We start from the raw sequence: 25,800 nt of genomic DNA on the forward strand, positions 1-25,800 counted from the left end.
CTTCTCACAGTACAAGGGATCCTCCCAGGAGGAGACTGGCATGCATGAAAGGGCAACTTCCATCTAACTTCCACCAAGTATTTGCTGATCCTCCTCTTCAGACATGAGATCAAGAAATTTGCTCCTGGGTACAATCTCCTTTCCTCTATGGAAGCATTGATCACTTAATGTCTTGGTCCATGGAAAACAGTCAGCTTCTGATATCCCCATGCCTACCACTTGAGCACAGAATGAAGTTAACTTCTGCTGTGTTATGGATCATGAAAAAATGTGTTGTAATGACACTTTAGGGTAGTAGCTCTTGCTAAAAGTATTAAAGTGTAGTAAATAAAATACAAAAGTGTTAAAATGTATGCATAATATTTTCTTAATGGACACAACACCAAGCTACTACTCGAGAACTTTTGGTTGTTCTATAAGTAATTAAATCTGAGGTTAAATCCACTGATACTCACCCTGCACTTGTCTGGCCCTTGTTTTGATAGGCAGCTTTGATTCCAAAGCAGGGGAAGAGGTTGCCTTTCCTTGGAGCATCAAATATGGCTCCAAACCAGAGAATGGTTAGTGGGCTGGCTGCTCCTTCACACCTGCTGTTACCCAGCAGCTTTTCAGATACCACCCTGGTGGGTCTATTCCTGAGCTCAGACTTGAGTCGATTAATGGATTTGAGAGCTGTATGTGACTTGTTTCAGATCACATTGGTGTAAAAGCAAGCTTCTGTTTGTTGAATCCATAAATTTAATTCAGTCAGCTTTCTAGGCCCACACAGGCATTTTTACCTTAAAAATTCTTAAATATTTCCAGGAGGTTAAACAGTTGCTCTCTTCTTAAAGTGCACTACATTTGAGAGATGGGGGTGAGGGCTGTTGATGATCCCATTCTAAAGGCCTACAGTTCCCTTCAAAAGCTGAGAGAACTGAGTTTGATGGGTGTGGTATTCTTATTAGTGGTGAGACAAGTATTTTTTCAGAACCACAGTTTTGACTTAACATGGCTGCAGCTATGATGGATTTTAAGCATCAGATAGCCCCTATCAAACTGAATTTCTTATGATCCTCTGTGTCTGAATTCCCTGAGCATTGAAGTTGCTGATGGCAAATCCTTTACTGGTGTCAGACATCCTTTGAGTTAAGTGGAGTTAAAACAGCTTATACCTTCTGCCTTCTAAAATATTCACTTTATTAACATGCACCCTTTAGGTTCTGTTTTTCACATGGAAAATATAAAACTCCAAAGCAATCAGTCATATTTTGAAGCCATCAGTCATATTTTGCTTCTGATTTTTCCATATGGTGTAGCTGTATGTGAGAAAATGTGACTGCAAGCTGATACTCCTGTAGATGCTTAAATAAATTATTTGAAAAATATTGGAAACTGGCAAATGTGGACTCTTTCAAAAATATTCAGGCTATTGAAGGTGTCCTGGACAGCATCTTTTTAGCAATAAGTATGTGTGTAGCACAGGTTTCTTTGCAAATCCTAGGAACTGTGAAGTCCAATCTGTGGTACAGTCAGAGATAAAGTAACAAAATCCATTGTTTTCTCTGTTCTGAGAAGGTGTAAGAGAAAGAAAGATAATTTTGATGTATTTGCCAAAGAAAGTTGAGAATTCACAGTAGCCTGCAAGATGCACTAATCAAGCAAAACAAAGTAACTAACATTGTTCTTATATTTTAATAGTTATTTGCTTGCAAAATGTTGAAATATTAGAATACTTTGGAAATTGTTTGCAAATATAGTAAACAACTTGTGTAAGGGTAGAACTTTCTTCAGGTCTAGACTAGCCTCATTTGAGTGGTTTCCAGTGGAAGTTCACCAGTTTTGATTATACTTCTTTGTGTTTCAGATTAGGCCATAGGCCCAGCTGACTTGAACTGCACCTTAGCTGTAAAATATACCTGTCTTTCTTTGGGTGGAGTTCTTCCCTGTACAGATGATTGATAAAATAAACCCAGAAATTCTAGCCTAGAGAGTACACTATGCAAGCCTCCTTTGCCAGGCCTTCTTTTTTTATGAATCTGTGCATGCTTTCAACATCTGACACTATTAATTAGATAGGTCCTGAAATTGCTTTTAGTTGTTGTTAGACATACTGCATGCATGTTTCAAGGCATTAAACATAACTGACATGTATTTTCACTTCCATGCTTTTTTTTTTTTCTTTTTCAGGCAGAGGGTTCCAGACTCCAGAGAGAACTGAGAGCATATTTAGCAGCCATTAAAGGTGATTTTTAAGTTTTATATCTTGCTTTCATAAAGCAAACTTTTTTTAAAAATTGAGACAAGTAAGCTTGTTTAAAGTATACAAAGACAGATACAAGTAAGATTCTCTTTAACCTAATGCTAGGGATTCTGTACCTTCAATGTCAACTCATGTATTGCATCCTCGACTGTCCTTTGTGTGCATCCTCCACTCTCTAGATTCTCATGGTGCATGCATTTTTAGCACCCACAAAGTCTACACACCTTGTTATTCATCCTTGCAAATGCTAGAATATGAAGTATCTCATGCAAGGCAAGGGATTGCTTGATCTCCACAAATGGAACATTTCCAGGTTATTACTAGTTGGATAATGAGCTTCCTCCAAAACCACACTCCCTGTGATAATGTGATTTCTCATCTATTTCTGGCCGCTTAATCCATTTTTTTTAAGTTCAAAAGTCAAATGTGATGTCTCTTGATACTGCATTGAAAATCTAAATAACAGAAGTCACTAACCAGTGTTTAAATATCAGAGACAAGTAAATAGTCATTTAAATCCTACTAGATATTTGTAAATCCAGCACACTCAACAGAGCACTGTATGCAAAGTGTTCTCTGTCTCATACCACCGCTCTTTGGAGGAATTGGAGGCTAAAGGAAAAGGAATAAGAGGTGGTGACAGATTGAGAGACAGTAGCTTCTTGAGATAAATATAAATATATGATAAATATGTCTGTGTGTGTGTATATATTTTTTATCTGGCTCCAGTCCAGTAGGGAAAATTTTGCAAAATTTTGCAAATGAGTATTAATATCCCTGAAACTCATTGCCATAGTAACATCATCAGCTGTTCACAGTCAAGGAAGAAAGCTCTTTTTGATGCAAATTATAAAATGGGAAGCAAAGCAGTAGCTTACTGTCTTTGACCATCTATTGTTTTCTGCATTAGCTGCCCAAGAAAAATTCCATACCAGACAAACTTGGGCTGATGTCTTTTGTTCTTAGAGGAAATTATAGCACCGGTCTTTTCCAGGGAACACACTGAATGCTAATTTTGCTTTCACAGTTTTTACTCTTCCCCACATATATTGTATGGTGGTTATTCAGAAGCAGTAGGATGATGCTGTCTTGCTAGATATCTTACCTGTCATGTAATCTGACTGTTTACATGCTGCCTTGATTTCTGTATTGGTGATAACACTCCTCTCTCTGTTTCATCTTCTTTCTCCATCCTTCTCTTCTTTTCCTAGTACTCTAGACTCATTGTCCTTTTGCTCTTGTGTTCTCTAATGGACTACTTTTTTCACCAAGTTTTGTGTTTATCTTGGTGTAAAATTTTCCATTGTTTTAGTTTTGCCTTTTTAGCAATGCTTTTCTGTTAAACATTGTTTTCTTGTTGCTGCCTTTAAGTAATTTGGACTGACTTTCTTACTCAGAATGAGAAGTGTTTGCTAGCACCTTATTATCTACATGTCTTAAAAAAGATCTAGTCAAAAGCACTCATGAGAGCCCTAAAAATGTCAAGGACAACAAGCCAGCCGTGGGCATCCTTGGCACACATATTGGCACACATTACTGCTGTGGAATGAGCACACAACCTGAGACAGTAGAGCACAATACACAGCTCTGGCTGAGGCTTCCTCAAAGATGACTAAGTCAGTAGTGCAAAAGATCAGATTTTGGATGACTGAAGCACCTGCTACAGTGTCTTTGTTGCATTTCTTTGAATGTCTGCTATCATTAAAAGATTTTTGAGTATCTATGCACAAAAACATGGTAACCATCATATTTAGGCACTTAGTGGGATTTTTGCACCAAAGATGTCACAGACTTGGAGTCACACTGTCATTGGGGGCTCATTTTGCAGGAAAAAAGGTCAATCATATTACCGCATATATTGGATTTATTGGAAAATAACATAACACACTTGACATCCTAATATTCTTGGATGTATGAGAGAAGCAGTTCATTTTAAAGGGTTTTGGGATTTTAACTTCTGTAATAAGTTTCATTTTGCTGCATGACTTCTGAGTGTCTTGATATTGTAAGTACAAATCCAGGCATGATTTCATACAATCATAGAACGGTTTGGGTTGGAAGGGACCTTATAGATTATCTAGTTGAAATCCCCCTGCCATAGTCAGGGATGCCACTCACTAGACCAGGTTACTCAGAGCCCCATCCAACCTGACTTTGAACACTTCCAAGGATGGGGCTTCCACTTCTTTGGGCTACCTGTTCCAGTGTTTCACTACCCTCTGAGTAAAGAATTTCCTCCTAACATCTAATCTAAATCTCCCTCTTCTAGTTTCAAACCATTCATTCCCCTTTGTCCTACCACTGTCTACCTGTGTAAAATGTTGCTCTCCCTTTTTCTCAATAAGCTCCCATTAAGTACTGTCAAGCCAAAGGGAGGTCTCCTCAGAGCCTTATCTCCAGGCTGAACAATCCCAGCTGTCTCAGTCTGTCTTTGTAGGAGAGGTTCTCCATTTCTCTGGACGTCTTTCTCTGCTCTAACAGGTCCACATCTTTCTTGTGCTGTGTACTCCAGATGTAGACACAATACTACAGGTGGGGATTTAAGCAAGGAAGAGTAAATTAAGCCTTATTATGACCCTCTGTCCCCTTCATTTTAATATACTTCACAATTTGAGGTTTGAGTTGAGTATCACACATTCATAAAAGAATTTTTGCTGTATTCAGACTCCTTCTCTTGATCACTGACAGTCTTAGCTGGACCTTGATCTTTCTTGTTGGTTATTCAAGGACCCAGAGGAACCATGCCATAAAGCTGTTGAACTTGTGAATGGCTTTTATGTGCCATTTTTTTTCACCTGCATGATAGTTTAATGTCTGCTGTGTATCAGTGGTGTTTGTACTGATGAGACTGTGCTATCCCCCATAGCTTTAGTCATCTCATGCCTCAGTCTTTTGTGTCTTCCAGTCTCCTTGGCAATGTGTATCTGGGTTTTATACTTCATGATTTATTTTTTAAGCTTTTGAGAGCTGTGAGGGACTTGAATGGTTTTATGGGCCAATTGTTATAGAAACCTTAAATCAGTCACCCATTTTCTACCCCAAGCTCTTTGCAAGTACCAGTGCAGATGGGGAAGAATAAACCTGGATCTTCATGCAGGTGGCAAGGTGACAGAGGTAACAAGTAGTCCTGCATGAGGAAAAGAAAGCACCATACACTTCAGGTGGCTTAATGTAGTGATAAAGGTGTACAGGAAGGGGAGGGGAGATTTTTCAGGTCTGTAGGCAGTTCTGTTGCCTAGTTGTCTGTCTGTGGCTGACAGAACTGCACATATCCTTCAGGCACAGAAATCTTAAAATCAGCAATGTAATTTCTTAAAAGCCATATAACTATTCATCATCTTTTTGCAAAATTTATTAATGAATAATGAAATTATTGACTTGTTCCACTGGAAACTCTAATGGATTACTAGCAATAACAAATACAACCCTTATGGCAGGGAAGGTCATTTCCCTGAAGAACCACATAAGTAATATTAAGAGCCAGATCAAGATGTCTCACCCCATCAGAAAAATGGAAATTTCTCCATCATTCAGGCTAGATTATCCTGCAGGGGAGTGAGGAGACCCCACAGTATATGAGTTTTAGAGCCAACATGCTGTTCCAGGTCTGTCTCATTCTCCATGGTAGTTTGAGTACATTGGAACTGTGATGGTAAAGAGTCACCTACTCTCCCCCTTCTCTGGTATGCTTAATGGGAATGTCTCTGCACTGCCACCCCCAGGATCCTTATCACAAGGAGGCCTGTAGAATTTTTTGGAGGCTCCAGGGACAGAGACTCTTTCCCATAGAAATAGGGATCATTTAATCTGAGAAGCTCAATCTTCAGTAACTGGATTATTAAGTAACATTTTTCCTAAGTGATTGAAATATTTTGGCACTTTTAGCCATTAAATAAAGGACCCAATTATCAAGAAGTACTACTGAATGAAAAAATTGATACTAAATATAAATTTCTAACTGTTTGTCAGCAGTAACAATTCTTTTCACATTTCTTAGTACTTTTCATATTTTTTAGTACTTTAATGACTTGCTTTTAACAATTTCTCTCTCTCAGTGGTAACAGTTAAAAACAGTCAAGAGAGAGAGCCTGCAGTCTATGACTAAGACACTAATCCTTTTAAATTTAGTGCTGAATAACACAAAAGGTATCAGTGTGTACGGAATAACTCTATGTGAAAACCTGCCAAACAAAAAATCATTGGACACTGTAAGTTTATATCCAGAGGTATGAAAAAGAATGGGAATTCACTGGATTGGTATTTACCTTTTCCCTCATTTGGTGTATTGCAGTAAACCTGGTATAGATACAGTCAGAGGGAGTAGGATGGATGATATTAGTCTGGAAATTTCAGATTGAAGCTCCTGACTGAAAAAGCCAAATACTTTACTACCCACTTGCCTGACACTGCAGCTGGATTTGACTGATGTTTTTTACAGGAATGTGGTGGAATGAAGGATTATCCAATTCTCAGAACAGAAAAAAAGTGTAAAAGTTGGTGCAGTTTTGATATAACTCAAGCATGGCACATTAAGTGTGTTTTACTTATTCTCTTCAGCAGATATATGCCTGAGTCCTGTAGTACTTAAGAAAGAAAGTCCAGGAAAAAGTGTCAACATGGTCAGTGACCGAGCTGAGTGCAAGCTGCAGGAGGGATTATCTAGCAGTTATGCTAGCCTGCCTGCCACAGGAACCTCTGCCACAGGTTTACCACTCAGAGTGCTTAAGGGCAGAAGTTCAGGTATCAGAAAGGATCAAGTGTGAGCAGGGATGAACAAACCCTCCTGGTTTGTATGTTCACCCTGATTGGAGAGAAGCAACCTTCTTAAGCAAAGAGATACTCTATTGGTTTTGCCTTATCTCTTGAGTTTATTAATTTGCAGTGACATTAAAGATTTTAAATGAGTCCTGCCTGAAAATATATGTGAAGATCATCTGTATTTTATTGTAATTTGGTAACTTCTAAGGCAAAAAAAAACCTAAAAAAAAAGGTCCTTTTTATTCAGGAGAACACTTTCTTAGCTGGAGATACATCATCCTAAGAATTAACCATGAAGGAGAAAAGGAAGAAATACATCTTAATTCTGTGCTATCCTAAGAGTCTAAGATCAGCTCTGTCATTAAAAACCACCCCCAAGACAATTTCTGAAGAGATCAGATATTCTGTTTTGGCTCAGTACCTTTTGATTTAAGGGTGAAAGCTTGTACCTCTAAACACCAGTATTTCCTTTGTACCTGTTCTCCCCCATGCCATTCTCTCTTTTGTACTCAAGGACTGAGAACAAGCATGTACTTTCAGCTTTTTTAGTATCTGTTTTCTATCCTGTTCATTCCATAGCCTACGATTTTCTTTTAAGTGTGCATCCCTGTATTTATTTTACTCTAGTATTAACAGCATGTGTTTTGGGAGTGCATGATGGAATAGCAACTGACTAGATCAAGTCTGGTCTTCTACACACTCAAGTTTCAAATTAGTTTTCCTTTTCTATTTGTGAATGTTTCTTTGTGCAGAAAATAAAAACATTTATGTTATTCCTAAATTCATTCACTGAGCAGTTAAATCTGAATATCATACTTAGAGATATTTTCAAGGTAGCAAACAGATTTTGACTAGAAAAAAAGTGTTTTTTAAGGAAAAAAAGTTAATGTTACGTAGGAAATTCAAGTATTGAGATTTTCCAAGGAAGTTGAAATAAAAGTTGTCATTTTAAAATTTTAAAATTACTTATTCTGAACTCTTAAAATGTTAGATAAGTTTGGTTTCACTGGATTCAGAACTATATTCAGAATCTAATGCAATCATGCTGTATCAAAATGCAAACTCCAATGCCTTCACTGAGGGTGTTTATTTATTCATTGGAGTCAAACTGATCTCACTGAAAATAGATTTAGGCCCTTTCTCATAATATCATTGAAGATAATTTTACGTTTAAACCAGAGTGATAAGCATCAATACTCCCTGTTTCTGTTCCACCTGTCAAAGCAAGAGCTCCAATAGTGACTGATCAGTTTGGCTTCACACAATCCTCTGCAGGCACCACCCTGTTGCAAACATAAATATGCACTGGGCTCCACAAACTTCTAAACCTACTGAGTGACTATACAAGACTCTTCATAAAACCACGTCCATTACAGTGCTCTCCCCAAGTTCAGGTATCTCTTTTCTAAATTTGCCAGAGGGAATAGCATAGTGGGTACATGTAGCTGAAAATAAAGATATTTAGCAACTACTTCTTGTAGTTTGCACTTACATATTCCTCTTTTTGCCTAACTGCAGGAATGCAAGATGCCTCAAAGAAGCTTACAGAGTCTCTCCATGAAGTGTATGAGCCAGACTGGTATGGACGTGAAGATGTGAAAATGATTGGAGAGGTAAGATGTATGGAAAGAGGGAAAAAATATTTTGTATGCAAATGGATTAATCTGAGCTGTTGAGGAGAAGTGTGCATCCAAAATTTACCTTAATCCTTCATGTCATGTTAAATCCTGTTTTCTCAGCATATAAATTATGGATCTTGTGAGATGCAGCACTTGCAGTGTCTGTTGTATGAACTAGCTGATAAAAGCTCTCACTGAGATAACTCAGTGTGAGCAGAATTGGTCGTGACAGCATTTGACTGACAAGTTTTTACAAAGGTATCTTACATGTAATTTTATAGTCAGGATTCTCAGCTCAAAATAATGTAATAAAAAATTATCAAAGCTGCTTATCCTTTTGTGCTGTGTAACAACTGTTAAGCCAGTGGTACAAAACAAGATATCTTATGAGACATTCACCTCTCTCTGAGAAGAATATGGAATTTAAAGGCAAATTAGAGTTCAGGACATTATTTATTTTTACTTTTTACCTTCTTCCAGTGATTAGAGAGGAATAGGCTTTTCTAGACAACACAGCAGGAATTTACCTTGAGATGCTCTGAATTGCCTGCTTAAAGAGCCTCAGTTCTGTAGGAAGTCTGTCAGCAAATGTGATGCTGGTGACAAGAAAGTGCAAATGGTTGTCAATAAAGCTTTTCATCACCTGGCATTCAGTTTACAAAGCCTCCTTGATAATATAGTTAACAGTAAACCGGAATACAGAGCAGTGTACAGATTGCTTTTTTTCTCTATGGATGCATTCTCCTATATTTCCCTGCTGCAAAGGGTTTTAATTTTAAAAGTACCCAACCTCCAAACTGCCTAATTTAAGATACATACTTTTTTGTTTGATTGATTTAGGGTTTTTATATTGTTTTATGGGCAATATTATAAAAATCTCATTATTTTTTTTGGATACAGAATCACAAAGGTAGATTTATGCATCAATTAGAGTGGCAAAAGCTCAGTTAGAACTTAACCTGACCACTTCTGTAAAGGATAATAAAAAGTGGTTATATATATATATATATACATATAAATATATTACTATCAAAAGAAGGACCAAGAAAAACTTCCATTCTTTATTGGACATGGTGGGGAACATAGCTACCAAAGATGAGGAAAAGGCTGAGGTACTTAACAAGTTCTTTGCCTCAATTGCCAACAATAAGACAGGTCATCCTCAGGAGAGATGGCCTCTAAAGCTAGTAGATTGGGCCAGGGAGCAGAATAGATCCCCTGAAGGATCCTAACTGACTGAAGCAGTTAGTGACCTGCTGAGCCACTTCGATGTTCTCGAGCCTGTGGGACCAGATGGGATCCATCCTGAGTGATGAGGGAGCTGGTGAAGAGCTCACTAAGCTGCTTTTCATCATTTATCATCAGTCTTGGTTATTTGGGAGGTCCCAGATGACTGGAAGCTGGCCAATGTAATAGCCATCCATAAGGACTGAAAAGAGGATCCAGGAAACAACAGATCTCTCAACCTGACATCGATGCCTGGCACAGTTATGGAACAGATCATCTTGAGTGTGATTACACAGGACCTACAGGCATGGCCTGAGGATCAGACCCAGCCAGATGTGTCACTCTTGCACCGAGAATGACACAGGAACAGGCAAGAGGCAGTATTGTAGAAAGAGTAAAAGAAGGTTTTATTCAAGAGAACTGTGTGGTTTATATAGTTATACAATACATTCTATTTGATTGGCTAGTTAACAAAAACACTTTTCTTATTTTCTGTCCTTGAGAAGAACAGAAAGACTAAGTAGAAAAACCCCACTTGCAGGTTGTTTATACTAACAAGTTATCACATCCTTACAACTTCTTGAAAATTCTCACAAGCTGCTGTGAGAAACGCTTGCCGTTTCTCTCTGTCCCATGGCATCCACACAGATGAATTTAGGAGAGGCAGTTCCTGCCTAACCAACCTGATCTCCTTTTATGACCAGGTAACCTACCTGGTGGATGTGGGGAAGGCTGTCGATGTTGTCTACCTGGACTGAGCAAAGCCTTTGACACTCTCTCCTATGGAATAATCCTGGAAAAGCGGGCAGCCCGTGTCTTGGACAGATGCACTCTTCACTGGGTTAAGAACTGGCTGGATGGCTGGGCCCAGAGAAGTGGTGGTGAATGGTGCTGTCTCCATTTGGTGGCCCATCACTAGTGGTGTCCCCCAGGGATCTGTGTATGGGCCCAGTCCTGTTTAAGATCTTTACTGATGATCTGGATGAAGGGATTGAGTCTACCATTAGCAGATTTGCAGATGACACCAAATTGGATGCCAGTGTCAATATGCTGGAGGGTAGGAGAGCTCTGCAGGAGCAATCTGGGTGGGCTGGATCAATGGTCTGAATCCAACAATATGAGGTTAAACCAGACCAAGTGTCAGACCCTGCACTTTGACAACAACAACTCCCTGCAGCACTACAGACTGAGAACAGAGGGACTGGACAGAGGCCAGTCAGAAAGGGACATTGTGGGTACTGATTGGCAGCAGACTGAACATGAGCCAGCAGTGTGCCCACATGGCCAAGAAGGCCAATGGGATCCTGCCCTGTACCAATAATAGTGTGGCCAGCAAAACCAGGGAAGTGATTCCCTGTACTCAGCACTGGTGAGGCCACAACTTGAGTATTGTGTCCAGGTCTGGGCCCTTCAATTTAGAAAGGATGTTGAGATGCTGGAACATGTCCAGAGATGGGCAACAAGGCTGGTAAAGGGTCTGGAACAAAAGTCCTATGAGGAGCAGCTGAGGGAGCTTAGGTTGTTTAGCCAGGAGGAAAGGAGGCTCGGGAGATCTCTACAACTGCCTGAAAGGAGGTTGTAGCCAAGTGCCGGGGTCAGTCTTTTCTCCTAGGAAACCAGCAACAGGACAAGAGGACACAGCCTTAAACTATGTCAGGGAAAGTTTAGGCTGGACATTAAGACGAATTTTTGCACATAAGGAGTGATTTGGCATTGGAATCACCTGCCCAGGGAGGTGGTGGCACCATCGCTGGAGGTATTGAAGAAAAGACTGGATGTGGCACTTAGTGCCATGTTGTAATTGATAAGGTGGTGTTTGGTCATAGGTTAGACTTGATAATCTCAAAGATCTTTTCCAACCTAGTTGATTCTGTGATTCTGTGAGCTCAGCCTAAAGTAAAAAATAATTATGTATCTGTTCAGTTTAGGTTATAAATGATCATTCCAAAAGGGATCCCCTTAAAAGACCTTATTCTGTATGGTAGGAAAGATGATGGCCTAAAGAATCCTTCAGCAATGTTGTTTGAGTCCATTAGCTTTCAGAATCTCCATTATTTTAATTTGTTCAAAATACGTTTCAGCAAGATACAAAAATAGGCAGTTGCTTGCTACAATCTAATGCTGTGATGCTTTGTAGACCACTGTGATTAAATGCTGTGTCAATAAATTAGGGGTTTTTTTAAACATGTTTAATAGATTCTAGTCATTCATTAGGGACTCTGTTAGAGTAGGAAATGAATGAACCGAAAGCTGGCGTCACACAGCATTAATAATATGCCACATAGTAGATTATGATAAAACAAACACTTGGGAATAGTTTTCTATTACACAGGACGGCCACATGTTTCATGGGGTCACTGGTCGGAGACAGGGACAACACACACTTCAATGTCCATGTGGCAATAGAGAGAGTTTGTTATATGAACCCCTCTTTATAAAGGGGATTTGAAAAACCCTGGTCTGATCTTTGATACCGCCCAGCTCCCAGATCAGGGAGATGTCTACAGTTTAGGATGGAATGTAATTGGTTGAGGTTCCTGTCTGTCAACCCAGGGGCTGGTTTACGGAACTGGCTGGGGTTCTTATTTGTAGCCAAACTAATTGCCCAGTACAAGCCAGCTTGTACTGTGACATAATGGACCGTTTTGCAGACTTGTCAGTGAGGATAACAGCCCTGCAGAGCAGTGCTTACACCCATTAACCTCCTTCCCATCAAAGGGGAGGATGTTAAGTGATTTTTGAAATGTGCAAAGAAGGGGGAATCAGGATGTTTAACATGTGCTTATGATTTGTTCAGTGGAGAATCCAGGACCTCAAGCACTATGTCTATGTAGCAGGATTTGCTTCTAATAAGGAATCTTACTCACTGAGTCCTTGTCACATGAGCTGCATTAATATGTTCATGAAAATCAGAAAACTACAGGGGGTTTCTCCTGGTGACTAGCCCAGAGCTCCAAAGGGGACTGGGGAAAAGCACTGTACCTTCAGGACAGAGGAGGGTGGCAGAGGTGCAGATTTTGTTTATTTTGCCAGCTGATGTTGAGATGTTTCCTACCTGTAATTCCGGTTCTCCAGCAGCACAAGGTAGAGTAGTTGTCTGCATCAGCCATTCCATCAAATGTACCTTAATGGCACAAAAAGAATGAGATGGAAAGACCTTTCCCTTTATTTTCTCTTCTATTTTTTTGTTGTACTTCCTTTCTCTGTAAGCAAGGTTCATCATCAGGGAACATACTTAGACATAAAAGCTACACCAGGTACAGATTCTGTGTTACTGATCCTCAGGGACCTGAAACCCCGAGCAGCACCTTGAATCCATAATATCCTTATTTTCACATAGCACTTAGTATTTGAAATAATGAAAACACAAACTAATTATTAAGTTTAATCTTAATTAATCTTAATTTGTTGTGAATTGAATTTGCAATATCAAGGTATTCCTTTTCATTCACCTTATGTTTATGCTCTGATTTATTTCCATAAAGAACATTTTAAAACTTCAGAAAGATGAATCTTTGCCAATTACATTTGTATTTCTCCTATGTTTAGAGTGACATTAAACTACTAAGTACATTTTTCTCCTTTCTACCTTTTCAGAAATGTGATGAACTTTGGGAAGACTTCCATCAAAAACTGGTGGATGGGTCATTGTTAACGCTGGATACATATCTAGGACAATTTCCTGATATCAAAGTAGAGTAATGATTTTCTATAAAGGACAAGTTTTAAAGTTCTGTTAAGTTGCAAAATAAATTGAAAATGAGATTACAAGAAAAAAAATGAAAAAGGGTGGGAGGTGAAAGCCATGCTCTCCTGTAATGTAAGAGATATTGTTCTGTAAGTAAATTCCTGACATTGGGCAGGACTGATTTTCCAAGTGAATGAAAATATTTTTCATGCAGTAGTACATGGAAGTAAATTAGCCTTTGTAGAGGCAACTTCTATGCTTTTTTCTGCTCCTGTTTCTTTGGTATGAGAGAATTTTAACCAATTTCAATAGGGACACATTAAGCTCTTCAGCTGTTAAAATGCCAGACAAATTACATGGAAAGCAGGCTTTCTGTTATTGGCTAGATGGATGCACCCGTGAGTATCTTTCTTTTATCTAAGCCATGGTTCCTGTCTTTTAATTAGTTATAAAAAGATTTTGTAATACACATCACGAGAGAATGTTATACAGATTCTAGCCTCTGCCACATGCCCATCTAGTGTACAGTCCAGAGAAATGATGGATAAATGAAATGTGTGAGGATAAATAAGCATTATAGGTGCTTTTATATTTTTATAAAATACTTTTATATTTCAATATGACTATATGGGCATAACTGGATTTTTTTCTGTGAGGGTTTATAACTGAACAGGTAACACACAGTCATCCCCTTTGTAATTTACATCAAGGACTAAAGAAAAAATAATCTAAGAATACCAACATTAGTGATATACAGTTCTAAAATCACTTTTAAATCAAGTTGTGATTATGCCCTCTCAGCATGTGGATTACATAGCTTTGTAAAGTCTATATCAAAGTATATTTATATCTATATCTGTATCTATATCTTGAACTCCAGTATTTTAGATATGTGTCAGAACAACTATACAGAGAAGTATATATTAGCATTTTTGCAACTCTAGAAAAAATGCATTAATTGCTGAATTTTCACACCATCTATAAGGGGAAAAGATAGTGTTACCATGAGTTTAACAGGTTCACTGATTCTAGAGAATGTGAAAAGTCTTATGTAACACTGATACCTCAATTCTAAGGCCTGTAAGCCCTATACCCATGAAAACCCTTCCCAAACTATTTGTAAAATGATTCCTTATTTAAAATAATGTGATTCATCAATTTTACCATTTCCATGTTCTTTCTACATGATATAATAATTCAGATATTAACAACAGAGAAGGGAGAATAAAAATATGTCAAAAACTAAATTAACAACATAAGTAAAATGGCTTTTTGAAAACTGCTCCTCATATTTACTTTCATTTCTACCCCTGTACAGACTCGCATTGCAAAACGAAGCAGAAAGCTAGTGGATTACGACAGTGCAAGGCATCATCTAGAAGCCCTGCAGAGCTCAAAAAGAAAAGATGAGGGCAGAATCACCAAGGTAGAACAACCAGAAACATGCTGGCAGAAGACTTGGGGAGATTGGGTGGTATTTTTTTCTGTACAGAGACAGAGCACAAAATTTCTCTTCCTTTTACTCCCTTAGAAATAATGATATCTCTAAGCAAAAATGTGTATTGAGTACTTTGGTTCATGTGATAGTCAGGCTCACCTCTTTCACTAAGGAGTCCTGTTTTGGACCTAACTTCCTCTCTTGATGAGACTGAGGGGACAGCAAATCCTGTATTGGCCTTGATGGTGTAAGAATGGGTAACATCTTTTGTTAATAAAAATTATAAAAGACCCCCCAAGAAAACAACACAAAAATAATTTTAGTTTTGTTATGTCATAGTGATTTTAGAAGTCATCTGTTTCATTTTGGTTTAGGCTGAAGAAGAATTTCAAAAAGCACAGAAAGTGTTTGAAGAGTTTAACACTGACTTGCAAGAAGAGTTGCCATCTCTGTGGTCAAGGTAAGCCTAGAGAGATACTGTATGCAAGGCTTCAAATGGGGAGTAAGGAAAGGGAATCAGGGGATTTTAATGAGCTGACAGAAAATGAATCGCTGTATTAATAAAAGAAAAAATGTATGCAAGTGCTCCAAAAATATATGTAATGTAAGTGTATTTATGCTTATTTTTTTCAATGTATGTTGGCACTTAAGATTCATTAGCATGTCTTCATTCTGAGATGCAAAAAGATTTCCATTTATTGAGTAAATAATTATGCTAGAGCACAGAGTAGTCTGTGGTGATTTGGGTCTACTTATAGGTCATTTTTTATTATAACTACACCAGAAGACATATTTTATAGTTCTGCACTGATGTTAAATAGTTGTGATGTTAAAGGATTTGATGGCATAGGTCATTCAGTCAAGATGTTTAATCATGAACTGTGTTTATACAGAAAATGCAGACAATATGAATGGGAGAACAAAAGCAGTAGAAAAATAAGCATCTCATTAGTGTGTTATGTTCTTTTAACAGTTGACAATCTGAAGTGAAAATGTGAAGTATCCTTTGTCTTCTCAGTCTTCTAAATTAAATCCTGTTAATTTCAGACCAACAGAGGATTTCCCTGCTGTGTTTCTGCCTATTTCAGTGTAAACCTTCTTAGCATTTAGGGATATTTGTTTTATGGGCCTACTAAAAGTAAAACTGCATATGAATGACTTAGAGTGAGGGCCCTTTTACTTCAGTAAATTTTGTGTAAAGAATCAGTAGCTAGTCTCCGGGAAAGGTAGAATTTAATTTGAGCAATATGCTTAATTAGTAAGCAGTTGCTTTCAGAGTCCTTTATTTTAGTTATTAAAATTCTTCAGGAAGAAAATTATCTATTGAGTTGACATTTTTTCAGGCTTATACTTATTCCAAAGACAATTTTTGTTAATCAAAGTTGGGAGAAATTATACATGGAAGTTTTAAATAGGAAAAAGAGTAAAACAAAACATAAGAAAACAGCTTCTACTTTTGAAATGGAGAAGTATGTAATAATTCACCCCAAGTAAGCAGATTCTTGACGACATGCACAGAAATGTCTAGTCTATATTAAATTCTCTTTTTTTATATACCTGTGCATGTGTTTCAGAGCTGAGCTTGGGACACCCACATCTGGGCTGTACTGGGCAGTACTGAGCTGACCCAAGATGCAACTGCATCACCTTGATGCTGTGATAAGATTTGGGCACAGGGGCTCACAGTGCTGGAATGGTACCTTTCTGCTTTCAAGAAATGGTTGTGTGCTGTCTGGTGGGAGATGGAAGCCCAGAGCATCTTGCCTTCACTGCGCTTGTGCTGTAGTTGAGACCATGCTTTTCCACTCTTCTTTAACAAAAGCTGAAGACATCTGATGTGAAGTAGTCTCAGCTTGGTTGACTGGATGGTGTGGAATACATATCTTAGCACTAATGGAAATAATCATGAACAAATTAGTCTGAAATTCTGACATTTCATCATTTGTTTTGCTGAGGGTAATACTCAAGAATGTTGTTTGTAGTCCAGAAAACAGTTAATTAATCTGCCTTTGTGCCCCTCCCACACATTCCTTTTATTCTCTTTTTCCTTTTTTGTGCCATCCTCCGTAGACGAATTGGCTTCTATGTGAACACCTTCAAAAATGTATCCAGCCTTGAAGCCAAGTTTCACAAGGAAATAGCTTTAGTGAGTAAAACTGACTATCTCATGTATAATGGATTATGATATGCATGACAGCTAAAAAATACCTTATAGTAAAAATCTAGCAGAGGCACACAGGAGAATTTTCCATAGATCCAGATTTGTGCTATAATCATAATATTCATTTCTACTTACCATATTTGTTCTCTCCTTAAGGAAGGAGCAGCCCCTACAATTTTGGACTGCCGTGCGTTATCAGTTGTAGCACTAAATTCACTTCCTATTTTGATAATTTACTGTTGCCTTCAGTATTTTTGCTGTGTCCAATTGCTAAGCACCTCTTTGCTTTAATCAGCAGGAAAAAAAAACATGTCAAATATTCCCTTCAAGTCTGCTATATGCATTGTCAGCAATGCAGTATTCTATCAGTGACTGTCAGGCAAATCAAGCTGTTTCATTGAGGATCTTGTGAATGTACCTGGCTAAACAGTAACATATTATCTATAGCAACCTTCAAATTGGAACCAAAATTTTTTTGAAAACTCACTTTACTGAAGCTCTGTGAAAATTTGGATTAGATTTTTGAGGGGAAAACACAGATCTTCTTGGCTGCCCATGTTGCTTTAAACTTCAGATGACCTCCTTCATCAGAGCTCACATAGCAGTCAGCTATACTTATGAACTTGTTCTCTAAAAAACAGCTCATGTTTTTTAAGAACTGCTATTATCTTTGATTCTATGGATTTTGATGGGCTTCTGTTTAGGCTTTTGCTATGCATGGCACTCAGAATTTTTGGGAGGTTTTATACTGTAACATAAAGTTATCAAGTTAACATGTATCAAACCAGATTTATCATTGTAATCATGTCTTTTGAATCATGACTATAGTTGTTCACATAAACTCAGGCAACTGTTTTGTTTTCACAGTTATGTCACAAACTATATGAAGTGATGACAAAGCTGGGGGATCAGCATGCAGACAAGGCCTTCACCATTCAAGGGGCACCAAGGTGAATTTATTGCCTTTCTAATGAATTGCATTGCTGTAGGCTTTGTGGGTTTCAGCATAGGCAGTAACCACCTACACCATGTGTAACACCTACACATGGTGACAGGTAAATTTGTTCAGGATGGTAGATGAACATATCTGGGATGAAGTTCTTCTCAACAGGAGTAAATATGCAAAGCTTCCTTCTTCACTGACTATTTTTCTAGAAAGTCCTCTCAAAAACAAAAAAGAATGAAGGCTGTTTCAATTTAGCCAAGCTCACTGTAGACTGTTACATCAATTTGCACCAACTAAGTGTATAGCTCATTTATTCTTAGATGCACAGAATGTCAGAAAATCAGCTATGTTGCTAACTCTGATAACTTGTTTAAAGCCTTGAAATATTGAGATGTGTTTTTAGCTCCTATTATTAGGTGAGAATCCCAAACTTTGAACATCAGCTTTTATCTCATCTACTTATGGGGGGAAAGTAAAGATCTGAGGGTACATCATAAAAGCAAAAAAAGCTGAAATAAAGAGAATGTCACAAAATACCATCTTTTTAGACTTTCAAGAAAAATCTTGTTTTAAAGCACAAAACCAAAAGGAGTTTAAAATCAGATGTGTTTTCTAAAGGTCAGTGGATGCCAGTACAGTATTTCTGTACTGGCAACAGAAATGTACTTTCTGTACTTTCAACAAATGTAGCCTTTCTGCCATAATTTTATTTCTAATACTGATGTGCAGAAAAGGTTGAAATGTAAAACAGTGAGACTTATAAAGACACAGTGATATTTAGAGTTAATATATAAAGCCTGAATTTCCATTTAATCCCAGCTAGTCAGAAACAATCCGAACAATGTTTTAGAGCTTTTCACATCCCACTCTAAGGGAAACCATAGGGGATTTTTTAAATTGATTTCTTGGACAAAAACACAAACGAGGCAAATATTATATCTGAGAACTATTTAATGATAAAGAAGGATATGTGTCCCTACTGGAGAGGGATAGAAAGTTAAGCAGAGAAGGGAAAAGAAAGACAGAGAGAGAGAAAGGAGGCCAGCGTCAGAAGGCTACCGTCAGAACCGCGGGCCCCACCGGCGGCATCCACCGGCAGGTGGAGCCCGCGCTCCCTGCCGGGGGAGGCTGCCCAGCTCTCGCGAGAGCGCGGCTGCGAAGGCCGCAGCCAGGACGATGCCGCGTCGAGGGGCGACGGGAGGCGGGGAGCAGGCGCTGGGGCGGAGCGGCGGGCGGGCTGCTGCGGGAACCGGCGAAGCTTAGAAGAGTAGGCGGAACAGATGAAGACAGGGCGAAGAGTCAGGGAAGAAGCAGGCAGCAGGGGCCGACCGAGGCAAACCTCTAGACGAGCCGGTCGGCTCAGAAACAGGCAGTGGGGGGTGGTTGGACCGCGGTTAAATGCTTTTATGTGCTCAGGCTCCTCCCACAGGCCGCTCCTTGTGGGACGACCCTTGGCTAGTCAGGGAATTTGCGCTGGACAGCAGGTGTTTCCCCCTGCAGAGGGAGGCTGTGGCAGCGCAGTGGTGGAAGATTTGGATGCCCTGATTGTCTGTCAGGCGAAGTCTTCATTCTTTAAAGGGGTTGCCTGCTTAGGGACTGTAATATCAGCGGTCTCCAACCCCTCATGTGTCCTAGGCACCTTCTGCACGTCTTAGTGCTCAGCCCATGTAGAAATTTTCCACCCAGTGTCAGAAAATCGGTTTATAACACAAAAGCCAGATAATGTTGAGGTATAAATAAAAATTAAATTGGTTCCTATTTAAATTAGCTACTGCTAATTTGCCCGCAAGATGGAGGTAGATTAGCAACAATTAAGACTAACCAGCAGCATAATGTCTGCCTCAAAAATATGGAAGATATTTCTCCATTTGTTTTAATCTCACTTTGGAAGAACAAAGAATGAAATCTGAAACTTCTGACATAATGCAAAATTCAGAACTACTTTATAAGCACATCACTAGAATTTGTATTTTAGATTATTTCAGTGATAATCCATGCTCGTATATTACATATTGCCTTCGGCGCTGTTAAGTTTGGCCCATTTAGGATGGACTCACAATCTGGACTATGTTCCCATAAAGGATTTGTAAAGCACTTTTATGTGATGTAAAAAATGGAGTGTTGGAAGATTTCAAGCACATTGTGTAACCAGCAGGTATTTTATCCACCTCTCTCTTTTAGACCATGTCCAACATGCACATGCTTGTTCCTACTGAATTATTCCTTCCATCACTGGGAGCAAAAGAATTATGCAACAAAATTATTTTTGCCGCAAATTACTAGTTGTCATTTAATGTAGTGTGAACTTACTTTAAAAAAGCTTTCTAAAAATCCATTTTTGTCATTTACTTTTTTACTTCAGTCTTTTGCTGTTCTGTTTGCAGAGCCTTGTGTGAAAATCTGGGTAGATTTTGACTTTCCTTATTAGTGATGATACTCTGAAAGATTCCAAAGTGGGTCTTCATGAGATAAAATAGCTTTCCATTTTAGATGCATGAGAAGTTGATACTAGACAAGTACAATATCTCATATTTCTTTTAAAGAACTGCATAAAAAGAAACATCTTATGAACTTGTGTGCTACTCAATACTCTGTCCTGAAGGCAAAGATTGCAACTTGGAACATAAATTTCTTAATGACTGCTTATTTTTTCTCTTTTAATATTTCCACAGAAAGAGGTGGTGAGTGTGAGCTGAGTTTGTCCTTCCAAAGAATGGTTTTTCTTGTGTTAGCATTAGGATCATGTTTATGCTGTGGTCTCAATTGGGTAGTGCTTCTGCTCTCCCTGAGTATGTGTACGAGTCGCTTCTACTGAGTACTGTGGTTGTTGAGTACTGTAATTCATAGCCTCCCTCATTGTAAGCTCTAAGCATATCTAGGTAGCTGAATATTTTCTCAGTGTTTGCACCAGGTCCTTTCATGGGAAGTGCAGATACTTTCTATTACTTCATTAGATCTTTTCTTAGTATCAGCAGAGCTCTGTTGAAGTCACTAGACTGCCGCTTGTTTTTAATTGTTGCGCTTTGTCCTTCTAAATAGTGATATCTTTATAATAATCTTGACTGTGTTCTGTTTTATTGAAACCTTTCTGAAGTTGCTGAGCTTTTAAAATTATTTGCAGTATTCATTATGCCTTCCTGTGGGTTTTTTAATCTTCAGAGTGTTCTGTTCTGTGAAATGAAGACAGTAAATCCATTTCACATTTTGTAATAGTTATAAATTTATAAGTGAAGAGGTATTTCAAGTATAGAATCTGAAAAAATGCAGGTACTCTTGTTTTCTTCAAGTTAGAATGATCAGGTAAACAAATGTTCCAAAAATCACGATCATTCAAAATTAAAACTTCCTTTGACACTGAATTTTAATTGTCTTTAATTGCAATTTTAGTTTTAGTCACTATATAATAGCTTGATTCATCTCCAGCATGTACTCTCTTTTATGGTCCCTGACATTACATCAGGGATGCCGTTCAACTGTTGCATCCGATTTTGAAGGTTGTAAGTCAGCAGATATATATGTCCTTGCCATTCCTTTGCTTTTGTCTAGTGATTCAGGTCCACTCCGCTTTGCAAAAACACCGTCACCACCAGAGGAGGTCTCTCCCCTACCTAGCCCTACTGCTGGTCCCAATCATATGCTGGCACCAGCATCTCCAGCACCAGCCCGACCTAAGTCACCTACACAGGTAAGGAGACACCTAGCAGAGGGGCCTGACCTGTTGTGCAGTGAGAGATAGCTGAGATGATGTATGTGGTGGATTTTTCATCTAGGCTGTCACTGACTAGTGGCAGGGAGGCTACTGGTTCTGTTGCAGTCTGTTCTGTTAATCAGTTGTTCATCCCTGTGTCAGAACATGAATAGAAAATGTTTTTTATATTAGGGGAATGAAGAAAATGTTAGGTGACTGGTGAATTGGTGGGACGTGCAGTGACAAAGCAAAACACTTCTTTAAAAGTTGCATTGTCTCTAAGGACCTATATACCATCAATGACAGTTTGAAAAGCGTATTTCTAAAACCTCCTTATGAATTTTTGTACATTATATATTTCTGCTCTTCATTCATCTTCAAATTTATGCTTACCTTGGGAAAAATTAGCCAATGAGTACCACTGATCTGGCAAATCTCTAAAACAATGAAAAATAAAGCTAGTTGAAATACTGCTCTGCTAATTACTGATAGTTAAAGTCTTATTGGTTGTTTTAAACACTGATTGGGAAGTTTGACACTGTTGTAATTGATGGAGTAACTTCTATTCTCACTAGTATTGGTAAAATAAGAATTGGTTTCATTCGTCAGTTCCATCTGTAGCATGAGTTGTATATGATACTTCAAAGACTTGTGTTGATGTTCTGGATGTTTTTGGAATTGTGATTGCTTCTGTGCTGATTGCTGTTTCTATGCTGTCTGCACATCAGAAGAAAATTAATTTTGTATCTAATGAGCATGCTTATTTTCTCTGATCTCCCAAAATGTGACAACTCACTGCCTGGGTATTCACCTGGTAGGACTCAGCCTCATTGGTGCCAATGGTGATATATCCCTATACCACCTGAGGATTTTTTTTTTGTGGATTTATTTTCTTGGGGTTTTGATAGATTTAAAAATCATCCAATACTATTTTGTATTATTTCAAGCAATTAGTTTGTCATAGTTATGTGAATCTCTGGAGAGCAGGAGGAATGTAGTGAACTAGGCACCTTTGAAGTGCTATAGGTCCCAGAGATGATATGGTCCTAGCATTAAGTACACTGGTAACAGGTGGGTAGTGACAAAATCCCAAAGCTAAACGCAGATGAACTCAAGAAGCCAAAAAGCTGCAGAGGCATTGTTTCTGTTCAGTATCACCCTTCCAGCTGTGGGCCACATAGAAGAGCTAGTGTCTTGCGCTGGGTGCCTGTCGCAGCAGAAGAAAAAACAACCAGGACTTGCTTTTGTATCAAATCTGAAACCTTGAGTTTTAATGACTTTGAAACATAGGGTTGTTTTGCTCTTCCCATAATATTTATTTCCAAGGACTTGGTGGTAAACAGCTAAAAAGTTCCATTCCATACTTGGCTTATTCCCATGGCTTATTTGGGGTGAAGCAGCCAAAGTAAAAACCTAAGACAATTTGTTTAGGTCTAGTTTAAAGATTTTCTTTTATACCTGAACTAGTCTGTGACATTTTTGCTGTCTGCCTAGCTGAGGAAAGGTCCGCCAGTCCCACCACTGCCTAAGCTCACACCCACAAAGGAGTTGCAACAGGAGAACATCATTAACTTATTTGACGACAACTTTGTCCCAGAAATCAATGTGACGACCCCATCACAGGTAAGCTTCAGTGAATTGTGTAGAGGTCCAGCCGTGTAATTACCCTAAGTTCTCCAAGATAGTGCCCTGGGGGCTGATCTTCATGGGGGGGGAGGAGGAGGAGGGCGAGGTACGAGGCAGAGGCACAATTAACACTTTCTGTTATCATGAAAGAGTTACACTTATGATGTTTTGCCTTTGAATAGGTCACCCACAATCACTCAAAAGGGCTAACACTGCTAACATATTGAAAAAAAGAGCAGTTTCTTAGAGGTCTGACTGAAAATACTGTGATACAGTCATGTTTGAGGTTTAAATGCATCCAGGTTGCATTACTAGCTGAGAGTTGATCTAAGATGCTTTTTTTAATGCTAAACAACTCAAGTGGAACTTCGCAGAGATCCTTCATCACTTCTGTTTCCTTCATCAAAATCTCTTCTGTTTCCTTCATTTAAAAGTATTCTGTCTTTCTGTTGAGTGATTTTTAAAAAATGAAACTCGGCTGGTTTCTATAGGTATAAAAACCAGCTAGATGATTCATTCACTTGGCTTTGCTCATAGAAAGAGTAGCTGCACAGAGAAGGGTTCAAAATTCATTTTATCTTATAATGATATTTCTAAGTTGCATATAATAAACAGAAAAGCCAGAATTGTGCAAAATAAGTCCATAAAATTTGTAATCAGCTATTCAGTTTTTACATAGTTAAATTGGTTACCATTTTTTTCCAATAATGGACCCTTTCTTTCATGGTAACTGTAACTCTGAAATCCAAGCCTGCATCTCATAGATTGGATAGTATGTAGATCTGAAGCTTGTGCAAAATGTAGGAATGTCTGTTTTCATTTGAATTATTGGTTTCTTCTAACTCATTTGACAACACAGGAGAACAAAGGCAGAGCAATGAAAAATGCATTTTGTACAATTTGAACATGTGATGCTTTGTTTTCTTGTGGTAGGGAGAAACAGGCATTGCTGTGTGTAGAGATCTATTTGGAAAGGACATATTTTTCTTCAAATTAAACAATTAAAGAATTAAAGGCTACTCCCAGAATGTAGCTGCTGGTAGGCACTCTTTCTGAAGGGAGATGCCAGGCATCACTGTACCCTGCCTTCATAGGAATTAATTACTGTAGGAGCATGAGCCTTGAAATCACTGGTAAGAGTCGGTGTAACCTGTGATAGATATGGCCCCTTGCATTAAATACTGTATCTAACTAACATGCATACGTCAGGCCATCCAAGGAAGCAGAAATGAAACTGGTTTGCTTTTCCATTAAGAGATGACACCAGAACAAGGCTTTAAATTAGTGTAAGTCACATTTCCAGAATCCTTATAACCTTTCTGTGAGAGATTGGCATAGAAATGGAATGTCATAATTAAAGTGGGCGTGCTTTTGAGAACTGAAATCTTTTCCTTGTCTCTCAAGGAAAATGGATCTCCCTTTAGTGAGTGATTTATGTCCTTCCCTCCTCCACAGTCAATGACCAAGGAGTATCCTAAGCTATTCCCTGACCACCTTCTCATCAATCATTTGCACTTCTGCCTCCACAAAACCCACCCGCATCACTAAAGCATCTTTACTATATTTGAGATCTCTGAGTATGTACGGACATACTCAAATAATGGGATGTATAGATTTTGTATCCTTGTGCATGTGAACCAGTTAAGGAAAATATGTAGCATGAAATCCACAGGAAATGTGGGCTTATTCCTCTTATGTTTAGGGCTCCTCCCAAACTCTCCAAGCCCCTTGTTGAGCAGTATGGAGAAAGCTATTTGCCCTGCAGAGCCTACCAATGGTACTTCCCAAGTGACCACCACTGCTCCTGCAGACACTGCTCCTGCAGAGGCACAAAACCAAGAGACAGATGAGAAGAGCTTTGCTGCTTTAGTACAGTGTTTGGCAGGGGATTACAAACAGGCCAAACTTTGTTTCTTGAAACACAAATATCCTATAATTGTTGCTGTTCCCCCTTCTTTACTAAGCAGTACTGATGCATTCACTGCATTAGTGCAAGATGGCTAAAGGCAGCTCTCCTTGATGCTGTTGAATATTTGTGCACTGATTCAACAGTTATTCAGGTTATTCATTGTCAAAAATGGACTTAATTACTGCCAAGTAAAAGAAGGAGGTGAGAAGATGAAATATCTGGTCGACCAGATGAAAGGATCGTTCAGAAATGTGTTTTCCTTGCTTTATTTCTCCTTCACATCACATTTCTCCCTACTGTCCAGTTACTAACTTGGACATTGTAGGCCTTTATATGCCCCCTACAGATAGATAATGTGTCTGAGTGTGCCTGACAGCTCTAAAGTGAATGGTCCATAACTGCTAAACCTATTTTAAGGCTTGTACAGACTGTGTACAGAGAGAGGTAACAGTTCTTCTAGTCCTTGAAGGTTTCTTGTGCCTTCTTCACACCTTGTAT

The 25,800-nt window shown here is 38.6% G+C and overlaps 1 protein-coding gene across 2 annotated transcripts in view; it reads left to right on the forward strand.

The window, feature by feature from the left end:
* The window catches only part of AMPH (amphiphysin), a 123,882-nt gene that overhangs the window by 67,086 nt on the left and 30,996 nt on the right, over positions 1–25,800 (forward strand). For both annotated transcript variants that reach the window (XM_054644510.2, XM_054644501.2), the window contains exons 3-11: positions 2,170–2,224; positions 8,519–8,613; positions 13,444–13,539; positions 14,853–14,960; positions 15,347–15,432; positions 17,043–17,118; positions 18,001–18,083; positions 21,626–21,764; positions 23,262–23,390. In XM_054644510.2, coding sequence (XP_054500485.2) covers positions 2,170–2,224; positions 8,519–8,613; positions 13,444–13,539; positions 14,853–14,960; positions 15,347–15,432; positions 17,043–17,118; positions 18,001–18,083; positions 21,626–21,764; positions 23,262–23,390 — 867 coding nt within the window. The remainder of the gene's footprint in view (positions 1–2,169; positions 2,225–8,518; positions 8,614–13,443; positions 13,540–14,852; positions 14,961–15,346; positions 15,433–17,042; positions 17,119–18,000; positions 18,084–21,625; positions 21,765–23,261; positions 23,391–25,800) is intronic.

Source organism: Agelaius phoeniceus, chromosome 1 (assembly GCF_051311805.1).
Source record: "Agelaius phoeniceus isolate bAgePho1 chromosome 1, bAgePho1.hap1, whole genome shotgun sequence".
Lineage (NCBI taxonomy): Eukaryota > Metazoa > Chordata > Aves > Passeriformes > Icteridae > Agelaius > Agelaius phoeniceus.